The following is a 27,460-nucleotide window of genomic DNA, read 5'->3' on the forward strand; positions in this document are numbered from 1 at the left end:
CCATAAGGGCTATGTTGTTGTCTATACTCTATAGCTGTGCTGCAGACAGAAGAGGGGGGCTTCAGAGGCTCCTGTTTCACTGCAGTCCATAAAGGGGTGCTGCTGTGTTGTCCAGGAGGTGCTCTGTCTATCAGGGGTACAATTCACCCCAAGTGTGAAAAAAATAAAAATAATAAAGTGTTTTTTTTCTATGTGTATGTGTGGTAGCCACACTTATTAGCAACGTAGCTGCGCAGAGGTGCTGCCTGTGTCATTTATCAAGGGGCTGCTGCCTTGTTCAGGGGTGCTCTCCCCACCCCAGTTTAAAAATTAATAAAAGTATTTTTTTTCTGTGTGTGTGTGAGAGCGCTATTGCCGCACTTATCAACAATGTAGCTGTGCAGGGGTGATGCCCATGTCATTTATCAAGGGGTTGCTGTCTCGTTCAGTGGTGCTCTCCCCCTCAGCTTTAAAAAAATAAAAATAAATTAATAAAAGTACTTTTTTTCTGTGTGTGTGCACACATTAGCCGCACTTATCAACAACGTAGCTGCGCAGGAGTGCTGCCTGTGTCGTTTATCAAGGGGCTGCTGCATCATTCAGGTGTGCTCTCCCGCCTAGTGTAAAATAAAAGAAAGAAAAAAAATTAATAAAATAATTTTTTTAGCTGTGTGTGAGTGTGCGTGCGTTAGCCGCACTTAACAACGTAGCTGCGCAGGGGTGCTGCCTGTGTTATCTATAAACTGGCTGCTGCCTCGTTCAGGGGTGCTCTCCCCCCAGTTTAAAAAAAAAAAGAAATTAATAAAAGTATTTTTTTTTCTGTGTGTGTGGCGCCGTTAGCCGCACTTATCAACAACGTAGCTGCACAGGGGTGCTGCCTGTCTTGTTTATCAAGGGGTTGCTGCCTCGTTCAGGGGTGTTCTTCCCCAGTTTAAACTTTTTTATTTTTTTGTGTGTGGTTGTGAGCGCTAGATGCAACTTAGCTGCGCTATAATTGCTTGGTGACATTGTTGCAAGATCGTGGTGAGTATGGAGGACAGTCACATGACAGGAGAGCAGGAGTGCTGCCTGTGTCGTTTATCAAGGGGTTGCTGCCTCGTTCAGGGGTGTTCTTCCCCAGTTTAAACTTTTTTATTTTTTTTGTGTGTGGTTGTGAGCGTTAGATGCAACTTAGCTGCGCTATAATTGATTGGTGACACTGTTGCAGGATCGCGGTGAGTATGGAGGACAGTCACATGACAGGAGAGCAGGAACCACATACCAGTCTTGTAGCTGCTGGCAGCAGTTATGATGACGATGCAAGGCCGTCAACATCACCTATGAAGGCCGATGCCCCAGGGCTTAAGTAGGGCCATGTAAAATCAACTTTTACCCTGTTAAAGAAAAAAAAATCTAAAGCTAAGTCAGCTTTCGAGAAACAAAAAATTGGCAATATGCCATTCACTACACAAAGCGGCAAGGAAAGGATAAGGCCTTGGCCTTTATTTATGACTGGTGGTTCTAGTAGTGATGATTTAAGCCCTTCTGCTTGTAGAAGAGGTACAAAAAAAATTAAGGCCCTCATTCAGAGCCGTACGCTCTGAGCAGAGCGCACGCTCTGAATGAGGGCCGGGCTCCATGAAAATGGAGCGTCCTCCTGGACGCTCGTATAGCTGTTGGGTTACCACCCGCAGGCTATACGATAGTGCATTGTGATGGCCGCGATGGTCGTGACCATCGCGACCATCGAAATTGCGAGCCGGAGCCTGCGGTTGAGGTTTTCAACCGCAAGCTCCGGAGTGATTTTGGCTCTATCAGAGCCAAAATCACTCCCACTGACATCACTAGTGATGTCAGTGGGCCGGCTTTTGACGGGAGGCGTTCCCGTGGGAACGCCCCCGTCAGGGAGGCACGCCCCCGGCACGCCTACCAAAGGGGGCGTGCTGTCAATCAATATTGACAGCACGCCCCCTTTGATCGGACACAACGAGCGAAGGACTTTCCTTCGCTCGTCGCGTCTGGCGCATGCGCACGACAGAGCTCCCTCCGTCGTGCGCATGCTCAGTCCAGAACATCGACCCACTTGCGAGCGGACAGCCACTCGCGAGTGGGTCTGAATCAGGCCCTAAGATTGTTAAGACGAGTAAGACACCGGATCCAACTGTGTGCTCCAAAAAGTCACAGATCCCCGAGGAGAGTCCAAGTGTGTCCGCGGTTGCCATGTGTGAGCCTGACCTTTCTAATACTGTACTTGAATAGGATCCTCCTTCCATAATTTGTCTGCCATCTGCAAATGTGGGGATGAGCAGCACAAGTCAAGATGCTGACGTAGAAATCGAGGATGCTTCTGTGGAATTGTACCAGGAGGATGAAGATATTTATGTAGTTGGCGATAACAACAAGGATGATGAGGATGTTGATGATGATGAGGCTGTTGATGCCAAGGATGTTTGTGTAAAATCTGTAAATCAGGCAACAGTTGTTGCCCATGGTGGGAAAAATCCCATTGTTGCCATGCCTGTGCAAAGGACCAAAAAATCCACTTCTCATGTGTAGAATTATTTACACCCAAATCCGGACAACCTTTGCCAAGCCATTTGTAACCGTTGCCAAGTAACAGTGAGTAGACCATTTAGGAACCTCCTCCTGTTACGTTAATTGCAGCGCATTCATCAATTGGCTAAAAAAACCTAACAACAATCAGTTCAGTGTCACCTAGCTGCTCCCTTCTATCTTGATCCAAGCCCCTGCAATCTCCACCAACAACACCTACATCATCATCAACATCCTCATTCATGATCGGAAGTAGTCCTGCATCCAATTTCATAAGAATACTGACCCCTCTCCTATCCGTGGTTCCTCAGAAGGATCATTGAGTGCTACGCCTGCTGTTGCTGTGAGTGGATCTTCATCCCAGAAGGGGACCAGGAAGAAGACTACTTTTAGTTTAACCAAACAATTGACTGTCAAACAATCCTTTGCATTGGGGAGCAGGTATGACAGCAGACACCCAGTTTCAAAGCGGATTACTGATGCCATAACAGCATACTGGTATTAGATGTGCGTCCAGTATCCGCCATTAATGCAGTGGGTTTTAGACAGTTAATTGAGGTCCTGTGTCCCCGCTACCATGTCCCTTCTAGATTCCACTTCTCTAGAATAGCAATTCCCAATCTGTACAAGGACATTCAAAAAAACCTTATTAATGTCCTCCTAAATGCCGTTGCGCCCACTGTCCACTTGACCACAGATATGTGGACAAGTGGGACAGGGCAAACTAAAGATTACATGACTGTGACAGCCCACTAGGTAGGTGTATTGCCTCCAACAGTGCAAACAGCAGCAGCAGCATCTAACAAATGCCAGCTCATTCAGAGGCAGGCTACTCTATGTATCACCGGTTTCACTAAGAGGCATACCGCTGAGAACCTCTTAGAAAAACTCAGGGAAATCATTGCAAAATGTCTTACCCCACTTGGACTCTCCTTGGGATATGTGATTTCTGACAATGCCAGCAATATTGTGCGAACATTACATATGGGCGAATTCGAACACATCCTGTGTTTTGCTCATACAATTCATTTGGTGGTGCAACTTTTTTTTTAAATGACAGGGGCGTGCAGGAGATGCTCTTGGTGGCCCGAAACATTATGGGACATTTTCGACATTCAGCAACTGCGTGTCGAAGATTGCAGCACCAGCAAGTACTGTTGAATTTGCCCTGGCCTCAGCTGAAGCAAGAGGTAGTAACTAGGTGGAATTCTACCCTCTATATGCTTCAGCAGATGGAGGAGCAGAAAAAGGCCATCCAAGGCTACACTACAGCCTAGGACATAGGGAAAGGAGCAGGAATGCACCTTAGTCAAGCGCAATGGAGAATAAGTTCCGTGTTGTGCAAGCTTCTCAAACCCTTTCAACTTGCCACACGTGAAGTTAGTTCAGACACTGCCAGCTTGAGTCAGGTCATTCCCCTAATCAGACTTTTGCAAAAGCAGCTGGAGAAACTGAAGGAGGAGCTGAAACAGTGATTCCGCTAAGTATGTCGGACTTGTAGATCAAGCCCTTCATTCGCCATGACAGGATCCAAGGGTCGTCAATCTCTTGAAATCAGATAACTATATTTTGGCGACCATACTTGATCCTAGGTTTAAGTCATACCTTGTGTCTTTCTTTCCGACGGACATAAATCTGAAAAGATGCAAAGAGCTGGTGACACGGCAGCATCTCCTCTTTCAGTTTCTGCGGCTGGCAGGAAAAAATAAAATTTTCCTAAGAGACCTAATACTGGTGGTGATACAGATCAGTCAGCAAAACCTAATGACATCTGATTGGGTCTGAAAGAACTGCCTACAATGAGTGACATGTCTACCCTGACTTTGTCTGATACGGTCACCATTCAGAGAATGGTGGATGATTATTTTAGGGATAGCATCCAAATAGGCATGTCAGGCAGTCCGTTTCACTACTGGCAGGAAAAAGAGGCAATTTGGAGTCCCTTACACAAACTGGCTTTGCTTTACTTAAGTTGCCCACCCTCCAGTGTGTACTCTGAAAGAGTTGTCAGCGCAGCCGGGAACCTTGTCAGTGATCGGCGTAGGAAGACCTTTACCAGCACTTAAGTCCAAAAAAGACACTAGCATCTGACTCTGTAATGGTGGATTCCAGTGGAGACGAATTCATATTGAGTGAAGAAGAGGAGGATGCACACACTGATGGGGATGATGACAACATCTAATCTAATGTATTGTAAAGCCAGTTTGTGTATGGGATCATTGCCACCAATGTCCACTGCGCATTGGAAGCTTGTTTTGTGGGGGGCCCAAACAAACCAATAATTTCTGCCACAAGTGGCAGTCCCTGTCGCTGAAGTGATTGGTTTGTTAAACTGTGAATGTCCTGTTTTATATATACAACATAAGGGTGGGTGGGACGGCCCAAGGAAAATTCCATCTTGCACCTTTTTCCTTTACATTATGTGCTGCTTGGGGCATTGCTGCCTGATATTTTTTATTTTATGGTTTATGAATGTCCAGAAATTGTAATGGCCACAGACACCATCTCCTGCATGCCCCTTTCATTTTTTTACAGAAAATTCTGAACCACCAAATTGATGGGATGGCCATCTGGTTGACATCACCTCTGCTGGAACAGGATTGGTGCGTCCTCCTTTTTCGACCTTGCTGATGCTTTGCTCAGGTGTTGGTGATAGCGTTCACATGTGTTTCTGGTTCTGCTGTGAGTCTCCAGTTCAAGTCCAGTATCCAGTTCCCCAGTCTGTGTAGTTTTGCTCCTGCCGTTTGTGTCATCCACGCGGCACGGTCCGCACTTCAGTCACTTGCCATTTGTGTCATCCAGGTGGCACAAGCCGCACATTAGTGTCAAGTGTACGCAAGCCAGCATAATGCTGCTTGTGTCAACCTGGAGGCACAAGCCGCACATTAGCGTCATGTGTACGCAAGCCAGCATAATGCTGCTTGTGTCAACCCGGAGGCACAAACCGCACATCAGCATCAAGTGTGCAGAATCAAGTGGACTGCTGCTTGTGTCAACCTGTCGGCACAAGTAGCATAATAGTGACATTCAGCCAAGGGTTCTCAGCCCTCAAGGCTGCTGCACGTCCCAAAGGCCGAATCCTGCTGCATGGCCCAAAGGCCACATCCCGCCAAGAGTTCTCAGCCCTCAAGCCTGCTACACGGCCAAAAGGCCGCATCCTGCTTCATTGCCCAAAGGCCACCTGTCGTCACTCCTCACCAGCTCTCAAGGTTGTAATGGCTGCAACTTGCCAAGAGTTCCAGGCCTCAAGGCTGTTGCAGGACTGGTTCCTAATCATAGCTCTGTATTCCACTACTACTCAGCCCGGAGGCTGCATCAAGAATTAATTAATTCTTACTTCAGCCTGTGGCTGCGCCAACTATCAACTATCAATTCTTACTTCAGCCTGTGGCTGCGCCAACTATCAATTCTTACTTCAGCCAGTGGCTGCACCAATTATCAAGTATCAACTATTCTTACTTCAGCCAGTGGCTGCGCCAACTATCAATTCTTACTTCAGCCAGTGGCTGCACCAATTATTAACTATCAATACCTCCTTCAGTCAGTGACTATCAATTATCAACTATCAATTCTTCAATCCTCAAGGGGTACCCCAACCATCATCTTTGCACAGTCCTCAACTCTATTTATCATTCAGTTTTGATTCCACCTAGGAATCGTGACAGCCAACTATCTGGATGCAACCTTTTTGGCCCTTAATTCGATGAAAAAATCAATATTGTGAGCCGTGAGATGGTCAAAATTAACTGGAAACATGTGGAAATAAATGTTATTGAGGTTACTAATACTGTAGGAACAAAAACACAGTCACACGCCAGGCCCCCCCCCGCAACACCCGCCGGACCCCCAGCGGCAGCTGCCAGACTCATTGTGACACCCGCAACACCCGTCGGACCCTTCCGCCTTACCTGGCGGACCCTTCCGCCTCAGTCGCCCAGACCCTTCAATACACCCGTCGGACACCTGTAGTATCTGCCGGACCACCGCAACACCCACAGCACCAGCACGACACCTTCCGGACCCAACCGCAGCACACGCCGGGGCCTCCTGTGACACCCGCCGAAAACCGGAATAATACAAAATCCAAAATGCTCCCGGTCCCGAGCATTTTCGATATGGGAGAGTCAACCTGTATAGCGAATAAAGTTTATCACTGTAAAAAGGTGTTTCCGTTACTGGTGGAATTGTCTAGTACTTTTAATAGCAAAGCATGGAGTGTTTTGCTAGTACAAGCATCACTCTTTTAAAATGTTAGGCTTAAACACACTGAGAAGCATAGTAAATAATCCCCACACACTGAGGAACCATCCTTTTCGCCTACTCGATGGCGTGCATATAAACTACTTGATGAACCATATGTTTTACATTTTCATTCATTGGTACATTTGGTTCATTGGTCCACTTCTTCCAGGCTTCAGTAGTCCACTAGTGCTTCATGGGCCAGCCCGGGTCAAGATCACACAGGGGTACCCTGAACCACAGAGGGAATGTGGATTTCTGAAGAAGATGGTGGTAAGTCCTGGGCGCTAAGTAGGGATGCAATTATATAAACTGAGAGTGAACCAGGAAGAAGCTGAATAATAAATGATATACTTCCCTTTGAAATCCTGTAGATTTCATAGGACAGTACTGTATACTGTATCATATATTATTCAGCACCTTTCCGGTTCACATTCTCTCAGTTTATTCCTACTTAGTGCCCAGGACTTACCACCAACTTTCTCACAAATCAAAATTTACATTATTTTTCAGTCTTTGTTTAAACTTTTACAAACTGCACAAATGGGGGTGTTCTAAAGCTTTTTATCAGCAGTATATATTTCTTTACTTGAACATTGTCCCTTTATTTTTTTTTAGATCATATGCTCTAACATTTGGGGCTGATTCTGAGTGGCTGTAGTTGCGGGCAGCCGGGAAATGTTAATTTACTATGTTATGCAAATTAGGATTACCGCCAGGCCATTTCAGTGGAGCCATACCCACTCACGGAGGCGCCCGGCGCCCAGCTAATCATGCAGCAACGTCAGTGGGCCTGCGGCGCCCCGCCTTACGCCATGCTGCTACGCCTCTTTCTGTCCCACCATTGCCTCGGCGGACCACAGTGTCCTGTGGGGGGGGGGGAGTTGTGGATGAGCACTCACCAGTCTGTTCACATGACGGAGAGAGCTTGGGGGCAGTCCAGCATCTCCTGACTGCTGGGCAAGCTTCCTATAGTGATGTAATGGGGGGCGTGCCATAAGACCACACCCTATCCCAGAGAGACCACATCCCTTTTTGGGGGTGTGCACCGCAGATGTGCCCTATCTCGGTATCGGCACCCTGTCTTAATTATATCCTGGATTGAATACTACTCATGCAAGAATCTGTACAACTAATCCAACTGATCCACATGCGACTCACAAATCACACAGACCTTTTGATTCGTACCCACAATACTCCCAAGACACCCCCACAATTCATGGGTGGTTCCATGCTATCGCTTGCAACCATCAAGTTCCCACCCCGAATTATTTCACGGAAAGACAGATGCGGCCAAGTTGAATAGGGTGAGAATGCCAAGTCGCATCTGCGCATGTGCTTTATACAAAACTCGCCATTTGCATTGGTGAAAACAGATCCGTGCAACTCAGAAATCAGCCCCTAAGGGGTGCTGTGGGAGAGCTTCTGTGAACCAAGAGACACTCTTTAATACAGAGAAACGCCAGTGGCCTTCATCACCAGTGATTTATAAGGCCCAGAAGTAGCTCCAGCACTGAGTGTTTGTGCTCAGGAAGAAAATAAAATTGAAATGAAATAGTTAATACTTCTTTTTACCAACATAGTATATTAATGTTTACAATGGACCTCTTGGTATTTATAGGGCTGTAATCGGCAATGAGACCAATTAGATAGTTAAAAAAAAATGAGCTGGGATTGATTTCTGTTATTTTCAATGTTTTGTGTTATTCTCTTAATTCTATTTGTGCTGAAATGTGGGCGATGCGCCTTACATTTTATAGCATGTGTTTATGTGAAACTGAATCTCTGAGCACAAGAAATGTTGGTATAAAAAACAGGCTATATAATATAATCAGAAGCTGTGTAATAAACTGTATACCTGGATGGAAGCCACAAGACATATTCATGCCAAGTATTATCTGTCAAATATGGAAATTTTTACGCACTGCAAGTTATATATTTAACAAGTTAAAATGAAGAGAAGCTGTTTACAACCACTAATTAAAACAAATAGCAGAAAATACCAGCTATGTTGTATATATAAGTGTACTTTCTCGCATGCTGGTGCCCTAGGGAAATTAGAGACACAGCTAGAGTACTCTAAAAACCATTACATTTATAGTAAGTTACATTTGTTGGGCATCTGCTCTTTAACATGAATAGGAAATGCTGTGATAATATGATGTGATAATAATACATCATCGTCTAATAGACCTAACCAGTAAATGTGTGAGTTACACATATTAATAAGTGTTTATTTGGATACAAATGTAACACATTTATGTGAATGAACAAATGTATACACATATGGATATACTGTATATACACAGGGCCTGATTCAGAGACAGGCAAAAGCTGCACTGCACACGCATAGCGATTGCATTGTGATTACTCTAGTACAGTGGTTCTCAAACGCTGTCCTCAGGACCCCACACAGTTCACGTTTTCCAGGTCACCCAGCAGATGCAGAGGTGTATTCATTACGGACTAACACATTTTAAAAGATTCACAGATGGGACTAATTATTTTACTAGTGATTCTGTAAGGAGACCTGGAAAACATGCATTGAGGACCGAGTTTAAGAACATGTGCTCTAGGTACATAGGAATCAGTCGCAAAGTGAGTGGCAGGTAGTCAGCGTTTGGGGGTGGTAGCGGGGGATGGTTAGATGCTGTTTCATGGGCGTGCATAAATTACAGTAAAGCATCCTGAGACCATTCATGTGTGGGGTTGCTTCTCAGCCAAGGGAGTGGGATCACTCACAATTTTGCCTAAGAACACAGCCATGAATAAAGAATGGTACCAAAACATCCTCCAAGAGCAACTTCTCCCAGCCATCCAAGAACAGTTTGGTGATGAACAATGCCTTTTCCAGCATTATGGAGCACCTTGCCATAAGGCAGAAGTGATAACTAACTTGAAGAAGTCCACCACACGGATGAAACGCGTTGGAGACTCCTGGTTCCAGCCTCACATGAACTTACCTATCCTTGATCCAGATAAGCCCTTCATCCGTTATCCCCATTTTTTTATTTTTTTTATTTGCATTTCTTTTTTAAACAAAGTTATTTGTTGTACTGCCGTGTGTTAGGGTTAGCTGTTACTTGCGTTTATTGCACATATTATCACAGTCTTGCATATTTGCACATTTATTTATTTATTTAAATGGTTCATTCAGCACTGTATCATAGTATGTATTAGCACATTGGTCGCTTTTTATCAGCTTCACTTTCTCCATATATATATATATATATATATATAGCAATTTTGAACTTTGGAGCCTGTGCAAGGTCCGCAAAAAAAATAAATTGTCTCCATAGTGATGTCAGTGGGAGTGATTTTGGCTCTGATAGAGCCAAAATCACTCCAGGGCTTGTGGCTGGGAAACCCGACCGCAGGGTTTCCTTCGCAAGTCCGATGGTAGCGATGGTCAAGACCATCGCGACCATCTTGTTGGAGGGCCCTGATTCAGAGCGAGCGCTCTGGTCAGAGCGTCCGGCTCTGAATCAGGCCCAATATCCTAAATAAGTTATGGATATGAGATCCGTTTCTACATTTCCTGCTCCCTCAAATTGCCCAGACTACCTTCCCTCTATAAATATCTTCTGTCACCTCCTCTTTGCTGTCAGATTGATTACATTCACTTCTCTCCTCTTTAATTCCCTCCACTCTCTACCCTGTGATCGCCTCTTTGCCCCTGTCCACTCCTTTCTTATTGGCTTCTGTCATCACTCCTCTCTGATCGGCTCTTTGTCCCTCCCCTCTCCTTTCTTATTAGCTTCTGTCACTGCCCCTCTCTGATTGGCATTGTCCCTCCCCTCTCCTTTCTTATTGGCTTCTGTCATTACCCCTCTACTATCCTTTTCTTATTGGCTTCTGTCACACTTTCCTCTCCCTTGTCCTCTTTGATCCCCTCCCTCCTTCTCTCCTCATTCATTCATTGTGCTTCAATGGACTTAACAGTGACACATCTGAGGTAAAGTCCTAAGATTAAATTATAAGTTATGATATTAAAACAAGTAATTGCTTTGCTATGAGTTGTTCCCAGGAATGACCACAAAGTGTTATTTGAAAGGTATTTTAATAAATATTAGGAGACCTGAAATAATAATGGTGGTAGACAGAACATGACATGGTTAGTACTAGTACTCACATATATATAAATTCACAATATACTATAGGTGCAATGTATATTTGCTAAGTAGGAGCATAGCTGAGAAGGGAGCTTCCCATAGGTGTTCCCATTCCAGTGAAAGCTGCTTGGGCCAGTAATTGCAGTAATAAGCTGTGAACCTTGTGGAATTTCTCTTTTGCACATCTATTCTGTCAATTTAACTTAATTGATCAGAATATATAATACAATCTCCTATATTGACTAATAACAAATTTTTGAGTGAGCCCACTCCCTTGGCTGAGAAGCAACCCCACACATGAATGGTCTCAGAATGCTTTACTGTTGGCATGACACAGGACTGATGGTAGCGCTCACCTTTACTTTTATGGACAAGCATTTTTCCAGATGCCCCAAACAATCTGAAAGGGGATACATCAGAGAAAACAACTTTACCCCAGTCCTCAGCAGTCCAATCCCTGTACCTTTGGCAGAATATCAGTCTGTCCCTGATGTTTTTCCTGGAGAGGTGGCTTCTTTGCTGCTGTTGACACCAGGCCATCCTCCAAAAGTCTTCGTCCTGTGTCATGTCAACAGTAAAGCATCCTGAGACCATTCATGTGTGGGGTTGCTTCTCAGCCAAGGGAGTTGGCTCACTCATAATTTTGCCTAAGAACACAGCCATGAATAAAGAATGGTCCCAAAACATCCTCCAAGAGCAACTTCTCCCAACCATCCAAGAACAGTTTGGTGACGAACAATGCCTTTTCCAGCATGATGGAGCACCTTGTTTATTTATTGTTTCTTTGTAGGGTTAGCAATTCCCCTTTTTCTTAGTTGCTGCTGTTGGATATTTATCCATCTGGTAACACCTCTCTCAAGCACTTTGACAATTTAACTATAGTTCACATCTAAACCTCTCTTTGTTGCTTGTGCCTAAATTATATCACTTGGTGGGTGGATTTTACAATACACTTTTGCTACTTCAACTTGTCATAGAAAATAGGGAAGATTATACCAGCTGTGTTAAAGAGGTTTATAATGTAAATCATATCAAACATTCTTGTGAATATTACCTGCATAGATGTAAATGTGTCCAGGTGTAAATAGGCCTGACATAAACCTGGTGCATGTGTGACTGGTGGACACATCTTGAGATGCCATTGACTCAAGGTATAGGCGGAAATATGCTATTTTTACATGTATAATATGTATATGCATAATACTATATTTAACGCACTTAAATATTATATTTAACGCACATGCATCCAGCCTAGTATGAGCCCCATTTCTTCTTCGGTCTCTGAACATTTCGGCACTGTCATTTGAAGGATGTTTAAGTAAACATGAATAGCTCTGTCTTCTATCACAAGTTACCCCTTTCCCACTGCCGCAATAACCCGGGTTATTGCTGGGTTAAACCGGGTCGTGGCTCGGTGTAAAAGGGTGCTTGAAAAAAAAAACAGGTCAAATGACTCGGGAATCCGACCCTGGTCGCTACCCGGATTGAAACCGAAAAGGACCCGGGTAACGGTGCAGTGTAAACAGCGTGATTTGTGTCACGATGACCCGGTTCATGCCTCAAACGAGCGGATTGGCTGGCTTCAGTAGCGCTTGGAGATGACATCATGGGGGTAAAATGAATTGTTGTTGGTAATAGAAATTGAAGATGGGTTAATTGCATTTTGTAATTTAGACACTAAACAATTTGTTTTGTATTTATGAGTGGACCTCCCATGTCCACCAACTGATGGTCCCTGCTGTAGTTCCTGTTCTCATGGAAAATATTGCCAGACAGAAGTTTAGTTTATGTCATGTCTGTGATTGCTTTGTACAAATGCTCCCACGCGTGCACTGATGGCAGTGTCTGCGTAGGGGCTCATATACTGATTGAAGAAGTTGGGTGGATCAGAGAGTCTGAAAGTAAATGCAGGTTAATATTCTCTTATGATTAGCATGGACTTGTTTGTTTATCCGTCTGAACAAACTAGCAGCACAATCAAATTCCAACACATTTTCGTGCAAGTAAAATCTAAATATTTTCTACTTAAATATCCCTCTGAGGCAGCACATTATGTAGCTGAAAGTAAGCAATTATAGCCAAGAAACCATTGTGTACCACTGCATATTAATCATCCTAATATTGTATAATATATATATATAATATAGTATAATATTGTGTAAAGAAATACAAGATTATTTGTAATAGTCAATCACTGAAATGGGTGTCACATTCGTCCATTAGTAGCAAATAAAACAAATTACATACAATAGTTTATAGTGATCATTTGTTATTTAAACTAGTAAATCATTTTCTGTAGACAAGCTGACTTTTCATTCATCAATTTTTTTTAAATGTTTGCCCAAAATAACCATCAATACTACAGTAATCAACAAATGTTCCTTTACGTAAGGTTTTGAAAGACTAGCAGAGAGCATCCACATATTTCTGTCACATCATAAATCTGTCACTCTACTTCTTTTTTTCCTTATGAAATGTACACACAGTATCTGCTCCTTCAGGCAGTAGGAATAAAGGTTAAGGAAAAATGATCACTTTGGCTCTGGAGGCTGATTGCACAGAAGTCGATACTCTATATTTGATACCTGTTTAAAGGTGATCTCTTTTAAAGGGACTACATAACAGTTTTAACTGATGAATAACAAAGCTACTGAATACCATAGGTTTCCTTTCAAGTTTCCGTAATATATTATTCATTTATTATGTGGTGTTCTTTTAACTCTGCACATACTGTTATAATGTCACAACTGATAAGAGAAGGGGTATATTTATTTACTATATTACTGAATTTAAAACGGCAGTAGTAATGAATGCTAAACCAGGCTTGTTTTGCATTTATTGCTACTGCCTATAATCAGCGCTTTAAAACCCTGTTTAGAAAATCTGTCCTTAAGGGTCACTAGCGAGCATGCAAAGATGCAATCTCTCAGCGAACACACAACCAGTTTTTACAGGAAACAGCATGGATTCAGAACCAAGATTCTGACCCAAAACTTTGTACCACCAATGAGACAATAGGGGCAGGTTCCTTGATATCTACCTTTTAATGCATCTATATATATTTTGTTTTGTGGGACTATGTTATTTAATGAGGTAAAAGGGTGGAGAAGGTGCATTTATAGGAATGCCCTCCATTGTGGATGATGGCACATACTGTAGGTCTGTCTCCCAGCAAAAGGACTTAATTTTTGCATCACTCCAGGTGCCAGAAATTGGGTCTCATTTCATACTGTGACTTCTACAGAGAAGCACATTACAGGTACTAAGCATACTTTGACCACTGTTATAAAACTTGTTCAACACAGAAGTGACAAAAGAGATAATAAAAGGGTGTAAAGAGTAGAATTTTAATTGACACTTCTCTCTTTCCACCATGTCCATACTTAAGAAATACACAATCTAAAAACTGAGTAGCAGAGAGCCTTTCTAGGTACAGTTCCCAGAAACATTAACAACTTGAATGTGTGATTCAGACAAGAAGGTGAGCTTATATTCAAAAACCAGGTGTACAGTAAATTCAGAAAGTGTCCTGTGTTTGAACATTTACAAAGTATTATTTAGTAATAAGTAATTAAAAAGTTAGGTACATTTCTCTTGCAAAAGTTCATCAAAAAGTAATCCAGCTTTTTATTAATAATGCTCTCCAATGAAAATGACCATGGGGGTTGTACAAATAACAATTTACAGGTCTGCCACACACCTCACCAAACCTGGTGTAATTTCCAGGCAAATGCAGCAATGTGAGGCGTGCCATCAAGGCTTGGGTATATTTTGTTACCTTTAATCATGCTGACATTGGGTCGTAATATTGTTATGCTTGGGCTGTCAACATTAACCACATCGACAATCATCCTGTCAACACTGATGAAATGTTGACATGATTATAATGTCGACAAAACGTTCCTGATGGTCAAACGGTGACTTACCTTATTCGGCGGATTGGGCGACTCCAGTGGTGTTCTCCAAGTCAGGCACTCATCTGACAGTGGGTCCTGGCTGATGCTGTGGTAGTTCTGGCGTAATGCTAATCCCTAACCCTAATGCTAACCCTTCCCCGCAGTTTACCCATAACCCACCCCCCCTCTCGCAGCCTAATCCAAACCTCCCCTCCCGCATCCTCACCCTAACTGTTGGCATTCTGAGAATGTCTGCATTTTACATGTCAACATTTCTGATGTCGACATTGTGGTGTGCACTTTATGATTTGTCGACCCTGTAAATGTCAATGTGATGACTGCATCCCTCCCATAAAGGCTTATTACTATAACCATCTTGCCACTACATATATGACAAATACATATTGGCATTTCGCTTGTGGACTGGGATGCGGTAGGTCGATGAAGTGTTCCGGGAGCCAGAGAATGGTGACATTTCCATATCTGACTTCTACATGTAAACAGCGCCTAGACACAGGGAAAGTCTCTTGTACTCATCATTATTTGTGCCGGGCATTCCTCAGATGCTACTTTAATCTGACACAATGAGAGCCAGGTAGCAAAATTATTCTGGGCCTGTCACTGGTGTCTAGCAATACTACATGCTTTGGATGCTGTGCTGTGTACAAGACCTTCAAGTTGTTCCAGACCATGAGGCCTGGTAGTCCCTACTTCCACTCGTTCTGCACTTATACCATTAACACAGTGTGTGCGCAATAGAAAGATCTTCTATCCAGTAATTACTTGTTCTGAAACTAATGAAGTTACCAAAGTTACTGTATATGTCCTAACTAACTGGTTTACCAGATCCTTGGCTTCTGACCTGACCATGATTACAGTCTGCTCCTAGGCATTACATGACTTCTTTGTACTACTATGAGCGCCATCTCATACAGTTTACTGGGAGACATTAAGCCAATTTTGTTTCTAATTTTGTTACCCACAGTAATCAAGTTAAATTAATAATACTATTAAGGCAACAGCCTATGTGTTACCTAATTATTAATGGTCACTTATAATTCACAAAAGTGTTCTTTTGTGGCGTATGCACCAACTTTTGTGCAAGTAGTACACCTGGTTTCACAGTGAAGAGCATGGATTTCCATCCCAACATGTCTGCTAGAGAAGGCGGAGTTCCTTGCTAAATGCCTACTAGGAAGCAAACTGTCTACTACAATAACTGTTTCCATGGTTACATTATCTATCAAATACTGACAGCATGCAGTTTTGTTATACGCAGGCTACGTATCGCAAAGTGCACAGGAAAAGAGAAGTGTGGGTAGTGGAGATAGGTGGATTTGGTTGAAGGGATTAGAAGTATGATGTCAAAGGAATGTTTTGAAGTGGAATGAGAAGCATGAGCAGATATTGGGTATTGCATGGGGCCTAGGATTCGGTGAGATGATGCAAACAGCGCTGAGTAGGTGCAGGGAAAGAAATAGGACATGCAAGGAAGATTTGTGGATATGATGTTTGTTTCTGCCTATGTAGGCTGGTGAATTTGGTGGGTGCAGAAAACTAAGCGGTTCATGGGTGCAGACTAGTGAGGGGGTGAAGATTAGTGAAGGAAAAACAATAGCGAAAGTATATTTAATAGATACATGTTGAAGAGATGCGAAAGGAATAGAATGTGGGTTGGCTAGGGTAATTGATTGGAAAGGGCAATGGAGGAGGTGGAGGAGACTACTGCACTGCGGCTGGGGTTAATAAACTCTGCAGTTTTTACATTTAACAATACATTTTCTAATAAATGGCCTCATTTATCAACAAGTTTTATCGTTCACAATGAGTGATAAAACTTGTGTATGATAAATAGTGCTCTAGCCAATCAGCTCCCAACTATCATTTTTCAAACAGATGACAGTTGGGAGCTGATTGGCTGGAGCACCATTATCATACGCAACGAGTTTTATCACTCATTGTATTTGATAAAACTCATTGATAAATGAGGCCCAAAATCAGTGGATTTTCTGCCACATAAACATATTTCAAACTGTGTTATACTTTAAAGTGTTTAGGGTCATCAGCGAAGCTTGTTTATGTATACCAGGGCTTCACAGAAGGCTTTGGACCTGATTCAAAGGTGGACGTTGCTGCATTCAAACTTGCGTCAGTTACCGGAGTTGTAGCTGCAATAATATGCAAATGCTACTATCAGCCTTCCCCTAGTGTAGTAGCCTGCATCTGAAAGTGAAAGGACTGAGATGGCCACTTTCAGCGTTTCTGCGCGCTGTAATACTGCCTCTGTGGCTGCGGCTATTCATTTGGAAACACACAACGCTTTCACTAACACGCCCGCGGCACTCCCATAACACACCCATGAGAAAGATTTTTTTGCGTTCACTTCTAGCCACCTCCCAGTCATTGCCCAGGAATGCCTATCACTTTGCCGCCCCATTTCTGATACCGTCTGTACCGATTGCATCAGCATATTGTGGAATACACTCAGTGTAATGCATGCGCCATAGGGGTATTCTGAAATGTCTGCACATGGGTATTCTGAAATGTCTGCACATACGCAGTTGCAAATAATCACTCAACTACGTGATCATCGGCATTGTGTGCGAATGTCATGCGCCTCTGAGTCAGGTCCTATGTCTTTTTCCTACACCTATTAATTTGTGGTCACACATTATTTTCTTCTAGCTGACACATACATCTGTGAAGGGGTTGGATATAAAATATTGACGGCCAGGAAGCCGTCTAACTAAATCCTGATGCCGCAAGCCTGAACGCTGAAAGTCCCGACTGGTCTTGGTAAGTACCCTAACCCTCCCCTCTCCCCCCCTCTAACCCTAACCCTCTATTAGGGGTGCCTAATCCTAACCTCCCCTCCGGTGGTGCCTAACCCTAACCTCCCCCTCAGGTGGTGCCTAAACCTAACCTCCCCTCCCTGCACCCTAATCCTAACCCTCCCAGGGTTGTGCCTAAACCTAACCCCCATTCCCTGCACCCTAAATCTAACCCTCCCGGGGTGGTGTCTAACCTTAACCTCCCCCCAGGGGTGCCTAAACCTAACCCCCCTCCTCGCACCCTAAACCTAACCCTCCCGGGGTGCCTAAACCTAAGTCCACCCGGGGGTCCCTAAACCTAACCCCCCCCCCACGCGCGCTTGCGCGAGGCTAAGCACTACCACTCCCTGGCTTACCTTCGTTTGGGAAGTCGTCTGTCTAGATTCCGGCATCCGGATATAGACGGGCGACGGTGTTTCGATGCCTCTCTTTAGTCCCGCATCAGTACCGCATCTGCATTTTGACTGTATCCCCTGTGCAGGGTAACAAAGTTTTACCTCAAAAACTAAACACACTGGGGAATACTGCTCACATATTACATGAGAAATAAACCTTATAATACATAGCTATAAGCTATGTGAGCAGTACTAAAGAGAGTACAAAGGGCAAATATACTGGTGAGAGAGTTACATTGCTCCAAATTTGCTTACTTTCTGTTTTTTTGCACATCCCTCCTCTGGGGGAAAAAATGAAAGGAGGAGCTACACCACCCATGCAGGGCAACATTACAATATGGTGTATGCGCCACCTCCCCACCACCTCTCTGCAGCAAAATCCTCTACTGCATCAGAGAACAATACTTACTGTACACTCAGGGCCTGATTCAGAGCGGGACGCTCTTTCAGACCGCTCGCTCTGAATCAGGGCGGCAATTTTTTTTTTATGTGAGCCGGCCTCCTGGCCGCTCGATAAGCTGTGGGTGACAACCCACAGCTTTTGCGAGCGGCCAGGTGATGGTTGCGATGGTCGCGACCATCGAGCTTGCGACGAGACCCTTGTGGTAGGGTCTCGTCCATCGTAAGCCCCAGTGAGCTTCTGGCTCTAATAGAGTCGGAAGCTCACTACTGAGGCCGCTCCCAAATGGAAGGCGTTCCTCCGGGAACGCCTCCGTTTGGCCAGACCCCCCCCCCCCCCTGCCTGCCTCCAAAACGGGGTGAGCTGTCAATCAAAATCAACAGCAGCCCCGTTTTGGTGCGAGACCCGTAGCGATGGAGCGCCTGTCACTGGCTGAGTCTCGCGCATGCGCAGTGAGGGACCATCGCGAGTGGGTCTGAATCAGGCCCTCTGTTCCAAAACCAGAGCATTGCAGCTACTCAAGGCTCTTTGTACATTGGTACATATAGAGTCCAATTTCTTCTATACAGGTCAGCTTAAACTATTAACAATTGCCCTCGTTGATATTAATAGAAACCATTAGATGATATATAGGGGTATTATGTAAAAAGAAAAAAGAAAAAATCCACACATGTGATCTATTGTACAAAATGCTGAAGTTTTTCATAGTTTATTTTTATAACTGTAAGCCTAAATATACTATGCTACATAAAATCTACTGCCACACCACTATGGCATTCTAATTATCATTAAATAGATTAGTAATGCTCCTATCAGTAATTGTATGAGGGGGCACTAGACGATCAGCACTGTATCACACAAAAGCTACAGATCTGCAATGCTTCTTTATGTGTGCAAATGTGCCTACTTGTTTGTCAATAGCATTACAAGGCATTTCAGCATGTCAAGGCAATTATCTTTTACGGCATTTCACTGTCTTTGAAACACCCCTATAAAAGCAATCTGCATCCAGTTTTGCAGGCTGGTAGGATGCTCTGGAAAATGCTCAGGTTGGAAACAGTAACAGGGTAAAATCCGACCTAAGATGACTCTAGGACTGCCCTTATTATTATTGTAAACATAATGGGGCTCATGCAGATTTGAATATACACCAGGGCAGTTTGAGGAGCGTATCTTGCATCAATTCAAACTGTGTATGTTCAGAAACTCATCACACATAATTATAGACAATGCAGTCATAGTCATATTGATTGCATCAAGATTTCCAGCCATAGAGGCAGAACAAGGGCGTGACGGAGAGATCTTGCGTAGGTAAAAATTAGTGAGAGTGAGTTGTGCAAATGCAAATCTGCATGTAAGGGAATATACTACTGATGTACTCCTAGAACAGGGCATGTGCAAGTACTCACTGATGATGATGACCAGTAGCTACCCAGGCGCATATGTTATACATGCAGAGGTGGCTGCATAACCAGATGCATATACTGTAGCTCTGCATATGGATAAAAATACACAATGAACACTTCTTTTAGGTGAAATACATCCGCTGTGAACACTATGATCTGTTAAGTTTAACACTATGATCAGGCTGTTAAGTTTAAAAGGATAGAAATAGTTTTAAAAAAATTAAACGGTGCTTGGGGTCACCCCCCAAAATCAATAACCAGCCCTGGACCTCTGAGCTAATCAGGTATCAGAAAATCAGGGTGAAAAAAACTGGCGTGGGGTTCCCCCTATTTTCCAATAACCAGCACGGGGCTGAACTAGCCCGGGGGGGGGGGTTAACACTACGGCAGGGAGACATACAGCGTGGGTTCCCAGTGCCGTAATATTAACCAGCCATAAACTGGTCAACCTAGGACCGGAATCCCTCGGAAAGTCGGGACCCCCCAAAAAATGGGACAACCAGCTCTGGGCTGAAAGCCTAAAGTCAGTCATTTGGTGAGTTTTATGTCATTTTTGCCTTTAGTAGATGGTTGGTGTTCAAAAGTGACGGAATCGCTCAAAAACCCAAAACTGACGCTTAATAAATTTACCCCTATAAGTGAGAAGGTGAATAACAGTAGATAGAACAAGAGCTTGTTGCTGTCCAGTAATCTATGTAGTCATACACAACAAATAAAATCAATGATTTTATACAGTATATTACAATACTCTCAACCTGTCACACCATATATTACAAATGTGTTCTATATTGTCATTGTTTGTCCCGCAGATGATACATTCATAAATACACCTTCTATAGAAAGTCTCAGATCCTGATTTTATCCATTATGTTTCTCAAGTGGCAAGCATTTCAAACTATTAGAAGCAGCAAAAAAAATGCCCAGTCATTGTGATTGACTTCACCAAAGACATTGGGAAACACTCCAGAGTACAAATCTAATTTCAAAAGGATAAATCTTAGCAGACTGAAAAATGCATTAAGCTAATGTCTAATCATTACCTGTGTTTGAGTCTTCAAATTTATTTTACTTTATTAGAGAGCCAAGAATCTAGTTTGTCTGCTCTTGTAAAACATAATTTACCAGTAAAGGTACCCAGTGATGTAATAACTGAAGCTGATAAAAAGTCAGAAAATCCGTGTTTATAAACAATGTGTCAGTGTCGAAATAAAAAATTCAGCTTCTACTTCTAAGCATGCCATTCATTTTCTGATAGTAACCATTTGCTATAGTGGCAAAGCTTAGGGACCTCTAGCATTTAATGATAGTTTTCCCAGCATTTTGAGCACTGGAACATATTCTCCAGAGTGTAGTTTATTACCACATATAGTGCACCATGGCACAGAATGATTTCCTATAATATCTCAAGCTATTCACTTCTTAGGAAGAAATTAAGATCTGGACCCTTCTATAAAATGAAAATGACAAGAAAAATAAATCAAGTACTTACTGACTGAAAATTCAAACTAGCATAGATTCCTCATACAAGTTATAGGATATTCTACTTTTTAGGGGGGGGATTTACCCTGGTTTTTATAGCTGCAGCCAATGAATAGAGAAAATCCAACATATTGTATGTGTGCAGTACACAATAAGATTTTACTGAGAGAACAGAAACTGTAGTACACATTTTTTTCTTGAATACTATGCAAGTTTCACAATTCAGGAGTCTAAACTTAACCACCTTAAAAATATATACCGTAGTAATAAATAGATATTCTGTGATTTCTACACATAAGATCACACATCCAGTCTTTTAGGCAACAATGTAATTCAGAAGCAAGTATTGATGTTATCATAATACTTAAGGCCCTTACACGCGGAACGATATAGCCGACGATCCGATGCATTGGAACGATAAAACAGCGATATCGTTCTGTATTTATGCACGATATTGTGCATTGCGCACTCCCGTGGGGTCGTGCGTTGCTTCGCCTGATCTTTCTGCATGTTCAAAAGATCTGGCGAATCATCTGACGATCCCAAGCAGCGCTATGGGGGTGCGGCATATTGGGCGGTCGGGCACCAAATCGCCCCGTGTGTAGGGACCACCCAATATGTCGGTCCTCGGATCGTCTGTCGCATCGGTGGGTACACATCGTATCGTGTGTACCCGCCTTTACACATTCCCTACTTCTGCACTTTTTGCCTTCTAGGATGCTTTGTATACTAAGGGGCATATTCAATTGGGGCTAGGTTTAGAGAATTAAAAAACCTTGCACGCACTTTTGGATTATCGCAGGTATGCGCACTGCCGATACCTGTATTATCCAATAAAAAAAATGGTCGCAGGGTTTTCAGCACTGAAAACCTCGTGCCGCATTAAAAAATAAAATAAATAAAATGACACTTACCTGCCCGGAGTACTCCGGTGGTCTCCACAGCTCACAGTGGTCTCCCCTCCTTCCTGTCACTGGGGAGGGGGATGCTGGGAGTCCCGGGGTCTGCTAGGAGGCCCTGGAGCTGGTGTGAGGAGCAAGGGCTGCTGGGAGATGTAGTTCTCCCAGCGCCCATTACAGGGAGGGGTGACACACACTCGGAGGATCACACACACCGGGGGACACTTACTCACACACACACTCACTCATACACACTTACAAACACTCACACACACTGACATACTCACCACTGCTGCAGGAGACCGGTTCCGACGCTGGAGGAAGAAGACAGCACTGCAAGAGGTAAGCAATTAAAGACTAATTAAGCTAATTGGAAACTTCCAATTGCTTAATTAGGCTGCGGTGGGGGGGGCCTTTTTGGGGGGGGACGCCGCGGTCCCAGAGCAAGTCCCGCTGATTTTTCCTAAAATTAACGATTTTAGGAAAATCAGACTTGCTCTGGAGATGCGAGGAAAAAAACCTCCCAGTGCTCAAAATCTAAAAAACCCTGCACCTAGTTGAATAGCAAAAATCCTGCACCTGCAGGAAAAACCTCACAGGTCAGGGATTTTTGCTATTCTCGCCCCCATTTGAATATGCCCCTAAGGGGTATTTTTAGTAAAGGTCGATTTTAATCTATTTTAAATTTGATGAAACTTGGTCAACATTGATTTTGCGTTTCTTGGGCTACATCACACTATTACTAATACTTAAAAAATCTAAAATTGTTGCAACACCGATATTCGATTTTCTTCAACTTTAAATCGATTAAAAAATCAATTAAAAAATGATCTTTAGTAAACATACTGAAATCACTTTAAATCATTAAGGCAAAGCTAAAGCCTACTTATATACATATCATTTTAAGCAATTAACTTAGATATCTCAAGCTATTCACATCCAAACTAATCACAAATATGTCAGAATTTCCACTTAATCTTTAGCCATAGTGTACATATCATTGCAACCAAGCCTGGGTGGTATTAAGCATAATTAGGTCTCTTCTTAGGAGCAGCTTGGTCTGAAAGGAAGCTCTGAACACAAGTGTTATGATTTTTTTTGGTCATGAATATACATTAAAAAAAACAGAATCAACTTACATGGGTTAGGTTCATGCATAAAAATAAGTTGTATATAGTAACTATATTTTGCTCTGTTACAGGACAACTATGACTATGAAATGGAGAAGGATGTGGATTGTTAAAGTGTAAGGGTTTAGGAGAGCAAACGTTATGTGCTAAAGAGGTATATCTGGGTCTCCCAGCAATAAAACCAACTCAGTCTATAGATAAATGCACCAACAGAGAGACAGTAAGATTATACAAAGATTCATGTCACACACAGTACAGATGAAATACTCTACATTGGGACTGATTGCCTAAAGTTAGATTTGGCTCTCTAAGTGTTATATTGGCCCCAACCTTCCCTGAAAACCTCCATAGAGCCTAATTTATGAACTAGGTTTTTAATAGTATTGGTCCCACAAAGCTATGTTAATAATACATATGTATGTGGCTTTCTTGATAGAAATGTGTAGACAATGCTGCTCTGAATACTCACAAAACTGAGCATACATCTGTATGGCCTGCCACATTTTTGAGCTATTGTATACTCTAGTAGTTCAGGTATTTCAAGCTGCCTGATTTCTATTGTAAGTGATAAGTAATATAACAGAGTTATCTGTTGCTTTCATCTCAGTTGTGCAACCTTTATCCTAGTTAAATATATTTATAGTATTCAGGGGTATATTCAGCATGATATAATTGACATAAACAATGCGGAAACACTAATTTCTGCATTATTTAAGCTTTTGCCCTATTCCGCAATGTGTATATGGAGAAGATAATTACGTTAACTTCTCCATATTTTCCTAATTCGCAGAGTTCCGCACTGTAGAGATCAGCCATTGATCTCTACAGTGCTTTAACGCTTTTTGCTATTCAGCAAAGCAAAAAGTGTTAAATCACTCCTAAAATATTTCCTTTACATAACACCATTTCAGAATGGCGTTATATGAAGAAATTACTTAAATATCCCGAAAACTGCAGGGACAGAGGGAAATTTTCCTATAAGTCCCTGCAACATCTTGTAAGCCCGCCCAGTCTCCGTGCCTGCTTCCTGGTGATCGGCGAAGTCCACGTAGAGCCTTTTAAACCTGCCGAAATTAATTGACATGTGTATACAGGCTTTATACTATCCTGTATACATGTATATTTATGTGCGATTATATTTAACATTTAGATATAAATGTTAAATATAAAATCACTAAATATACATGTATAAAGCCTGTATACACATGTCAATCAATTTCGGCAGGCTGGAGCTGTACTTACCCCGCTGGCGGTCACCGCAAGCAGGGGGGGAGACTGTTCCCGAGCGCATGACTGAGCATACGCAGTGGAACAAACATAAGGGATTGTTTTCGGAAACCCGAAAACAATGCCTTCTGTGACATTGCAGGGACAGCAAGTTACTGCAATCGCTGTCCCTGCAGAAAATATTGCTGAATAGCAGCCATATGTTATCATAATTGATAAAAACTTGTGACGATGTTGCCTGATAATATTCTGGGCAACATCGTCCCTATTGCTGAATAGACCCCTTAGCGTGAAGTTCAGGAAACTGAAGAAATGCACAATCAAAACAATAATCTGTTATAATGAAGCTGGTCTTATGTCATATTTAAATAAGAAAGGTACAATACTTCATAAATTAATGATCATTTTCTTTTGTCGTGGAAAGCAAATAAATTCATGATATTTATTTTATTGTGAAATAAAAGCTACAATGCATTTGATTACATATGGATATCTCAAGGACTGGTCTGAAATGTATCTTCTATTTTACTCTACCATAATCTTATGATAGTAGAAGACGTTAGCTACAGCATGTAGATTAACTCTGGTTCTTTAGGGAGCTGTTCTTGGTCCTGATTACAATCAGCTTCCTATGACCACGTTTATTTTTTCACATAACCAACATAAAAATCTAAAACTAGAGCATTTTTAACACATCTATAGATGATACCCATGATTCTAATACAGCTCAATTCATTTCCAGTACATTTCTACATAAGTCTGTGGACATGCCAACATCATTAAAGGAACTCAAAGCACAGTCCACAGCAATACTATTTATATAAACCAATCAAGCATCACAGTCACTAGTGCATGTCAGTGTCCCATTATCCCCAAGGCAATGGAAGCCACTATGCTCCTACCATAGGTCAATTTTCACATATGCATACTATTGTTTAACATGCCTTTAAGTATATACAAATTAGGCTGCTTGTAATACGTAATATTTACAATATTATACCGAACAACACAAACTAAAATAGGCACAGAAGACAATAGTTAATATTCAATATTGTTAGCAATACAGACAGTGTAATGGGAGTCAATTTACCAGTTGAACATGGAGAGTCCCTTAACAGTACTAAGGTTTCAAGTAAGACAAGGCCTGAACAATTATTAGCTAATAGATATAAACATTACATGGTACAAACTTCCTCATTTAAAGTTTATTTTTAAGGTTTGACTATTATTGCAATCATGCTTTATAATAAAGGGAAACTCTGGATTATGTACGTCATTGATGGAATGCTGTAGTCCACGAGCATTAAAAGGTATTTGAAGTGATGGTCGTGGAAGGAAGACTCTCATGGGCAGGTAGGCGCAGAAGGGTGTGTGGGGACAACACTCAGTCTGTAAGGTATACTGTACAGGTGGGTATAGACAGAGAATGCAGAGATATATGTAGGGAGAGTATTGCTAGGGGTGAGTGTTAGGAGACATTGATAGAGAAGAGACATAGAATTGTTTGTAATGTATTGGAAATGTGATATATTATTAATATATTACAAAAAGTGTAATAGGAAATGCACAGAGGCTGGTGGTGCTACTATGGCTGAAATAAAGTGTACAAGCTATAGCTCATGACATGTGTGCAGTGAGGTGTGTGCATATATGTGCACAGACTATGGCTGATGGATGTGACGGATCAGGTTATATGGAAGGGATGCTCTGAATGCCCTGTATGAATTGATGGCTTAGCTTGATCTGGTGTATTTTGTAAATATTGACAACTAATTGCTCAGTCATCCGACCTGCTAAGCAGGAGTCACACATTATACTGGTGCCCGGAGAGTGGAGGCAGCTCACCTGCTCGGAGCCCTGGAAGCAGATCTTGCAGGTCGGTGGGTTCGGGGTGTCGCTGCTCTCCACGCTGTCCGAGTCACTCCTGCTGTCCCGGGGAGAGGCTGTTCCGGCAAGCGCTGGCTGATCCCCATCCTCTTCCTCCTTCTTCCCCGGCTCTTGTTTCTCATCCCCCGGCTCGTCTGCAGGCTTATCATCCCCACGCTCCTCCTGCATCCCGCCCGGCCGGCCGCCGTGAGCTGGGCTCCAGAGAGGGTGTGTGCGCTGCGGGTGTGCGGATGTGCCTGTGTGACAGCAGCGGCAGCGGTGCGGGGTCACTGTGTGTCCGGCTCCATCACTGGCGGAGGCTGCAAATCATCATATGGAGACATGAGGAGGAGGAGACTGACTGACACCCAGCAGCCACACACTAATGGGCGCTCACCGCCTGCACCCACCGTGCCTGCTCTGTGGCATAACATGTCTCCCCCCACCCCACACCTCTCCTACAGTATGTATATGTACAGTGGTACACACACACATACATGTTCATGCACACACGAGGAGCCATGCGGCATGTGTATGGCACTAATAATCCCAGTGCCTGGCATGTGTACCCCCCTAGCTGTGATGACGTGACTGTGCTGATACTAGATGTGTTAGGGACCCTGTATACGTAGTGCCAGCACGCACCTGCCTGGTAAGTTTTCTTCCTCAGGTACAATGACTGTCACTACACGGTCTCGATCTGTATGTTTGGCCCGATTCCGCTGTCTGTGGCCCCTCCTGCCGGGCAGTGCCATACACGGGGGCCCGGCCGCTCGCGGTCACTGTCACCAGTACAAACAGCTCCGCAACTGATGTAAGCGATGATAACCGTCACCCGCTGCACCGACCAATCCCGTGAGAGGATCTCAGCTGTCCGGTGCTGCGCCTGTGTATTTAATCGTATTTATTGAACGGCCCAAATATATACAAACTGTATTAAATAATACAAATTAATCATTACGGATAGATACATTATATAAATAATATCTATCTTTATAAATATCAACATATAGCTGTCTCTCTCTGGGGTCTATTCAGTGGCGTAAATTCATCTCAGACGCCCGAAGAC

At 43.0% G+C, this 27,460-nt stretch overlaps 1 protein-coding gene across 3 annotated transcripts in view; it reads right to left on the reverse strand.

Annotated features, from left to right (window-relative positions):
- The window catches only part of MARCHF11 (membrane associated ring-CH-type finger 11), an 86,681-nt gene extending 59,561 nt beyond the window's left edge, over nt 1-27,120 (reverse strand). For 2 of the 3 annotated variants that reach the window (XM_088459628.1, XM_088459626.1), the window contains exon 1: nt 26,371-26,784. In XM_088459628.1, coding sequence (XP_088315754.1) covers nt 26,371-26,580 — 210 coding nt within the window. In that variant the 5' untranslated portion in view covers nt 26,581-26,784. Of the gene's footprint in view, nt 1-26,370; nt 26,785-27,036 lie in introns of those variants that run through there. The other variant, XM_088459627.1, reaches the window with a different exon arrangement.
- Between the last annotated feature and the right edge of the window lie 340 nt (nt 27,121-27,460).

This window comes from Taudactylus pleione, unplaced genomic scaffold (assembly GCF_031769625.1).
Source record: "Taudactylus pleione unplaced genomic scaffold, aTauple2 ptg000917l, whole genome shotgun sequence".
NCBI lineage: Eukaryota > Metazoa > Chordata > Amphibia > Anura > Myobatrachidae > Taudactylus > Taudactylus pleione.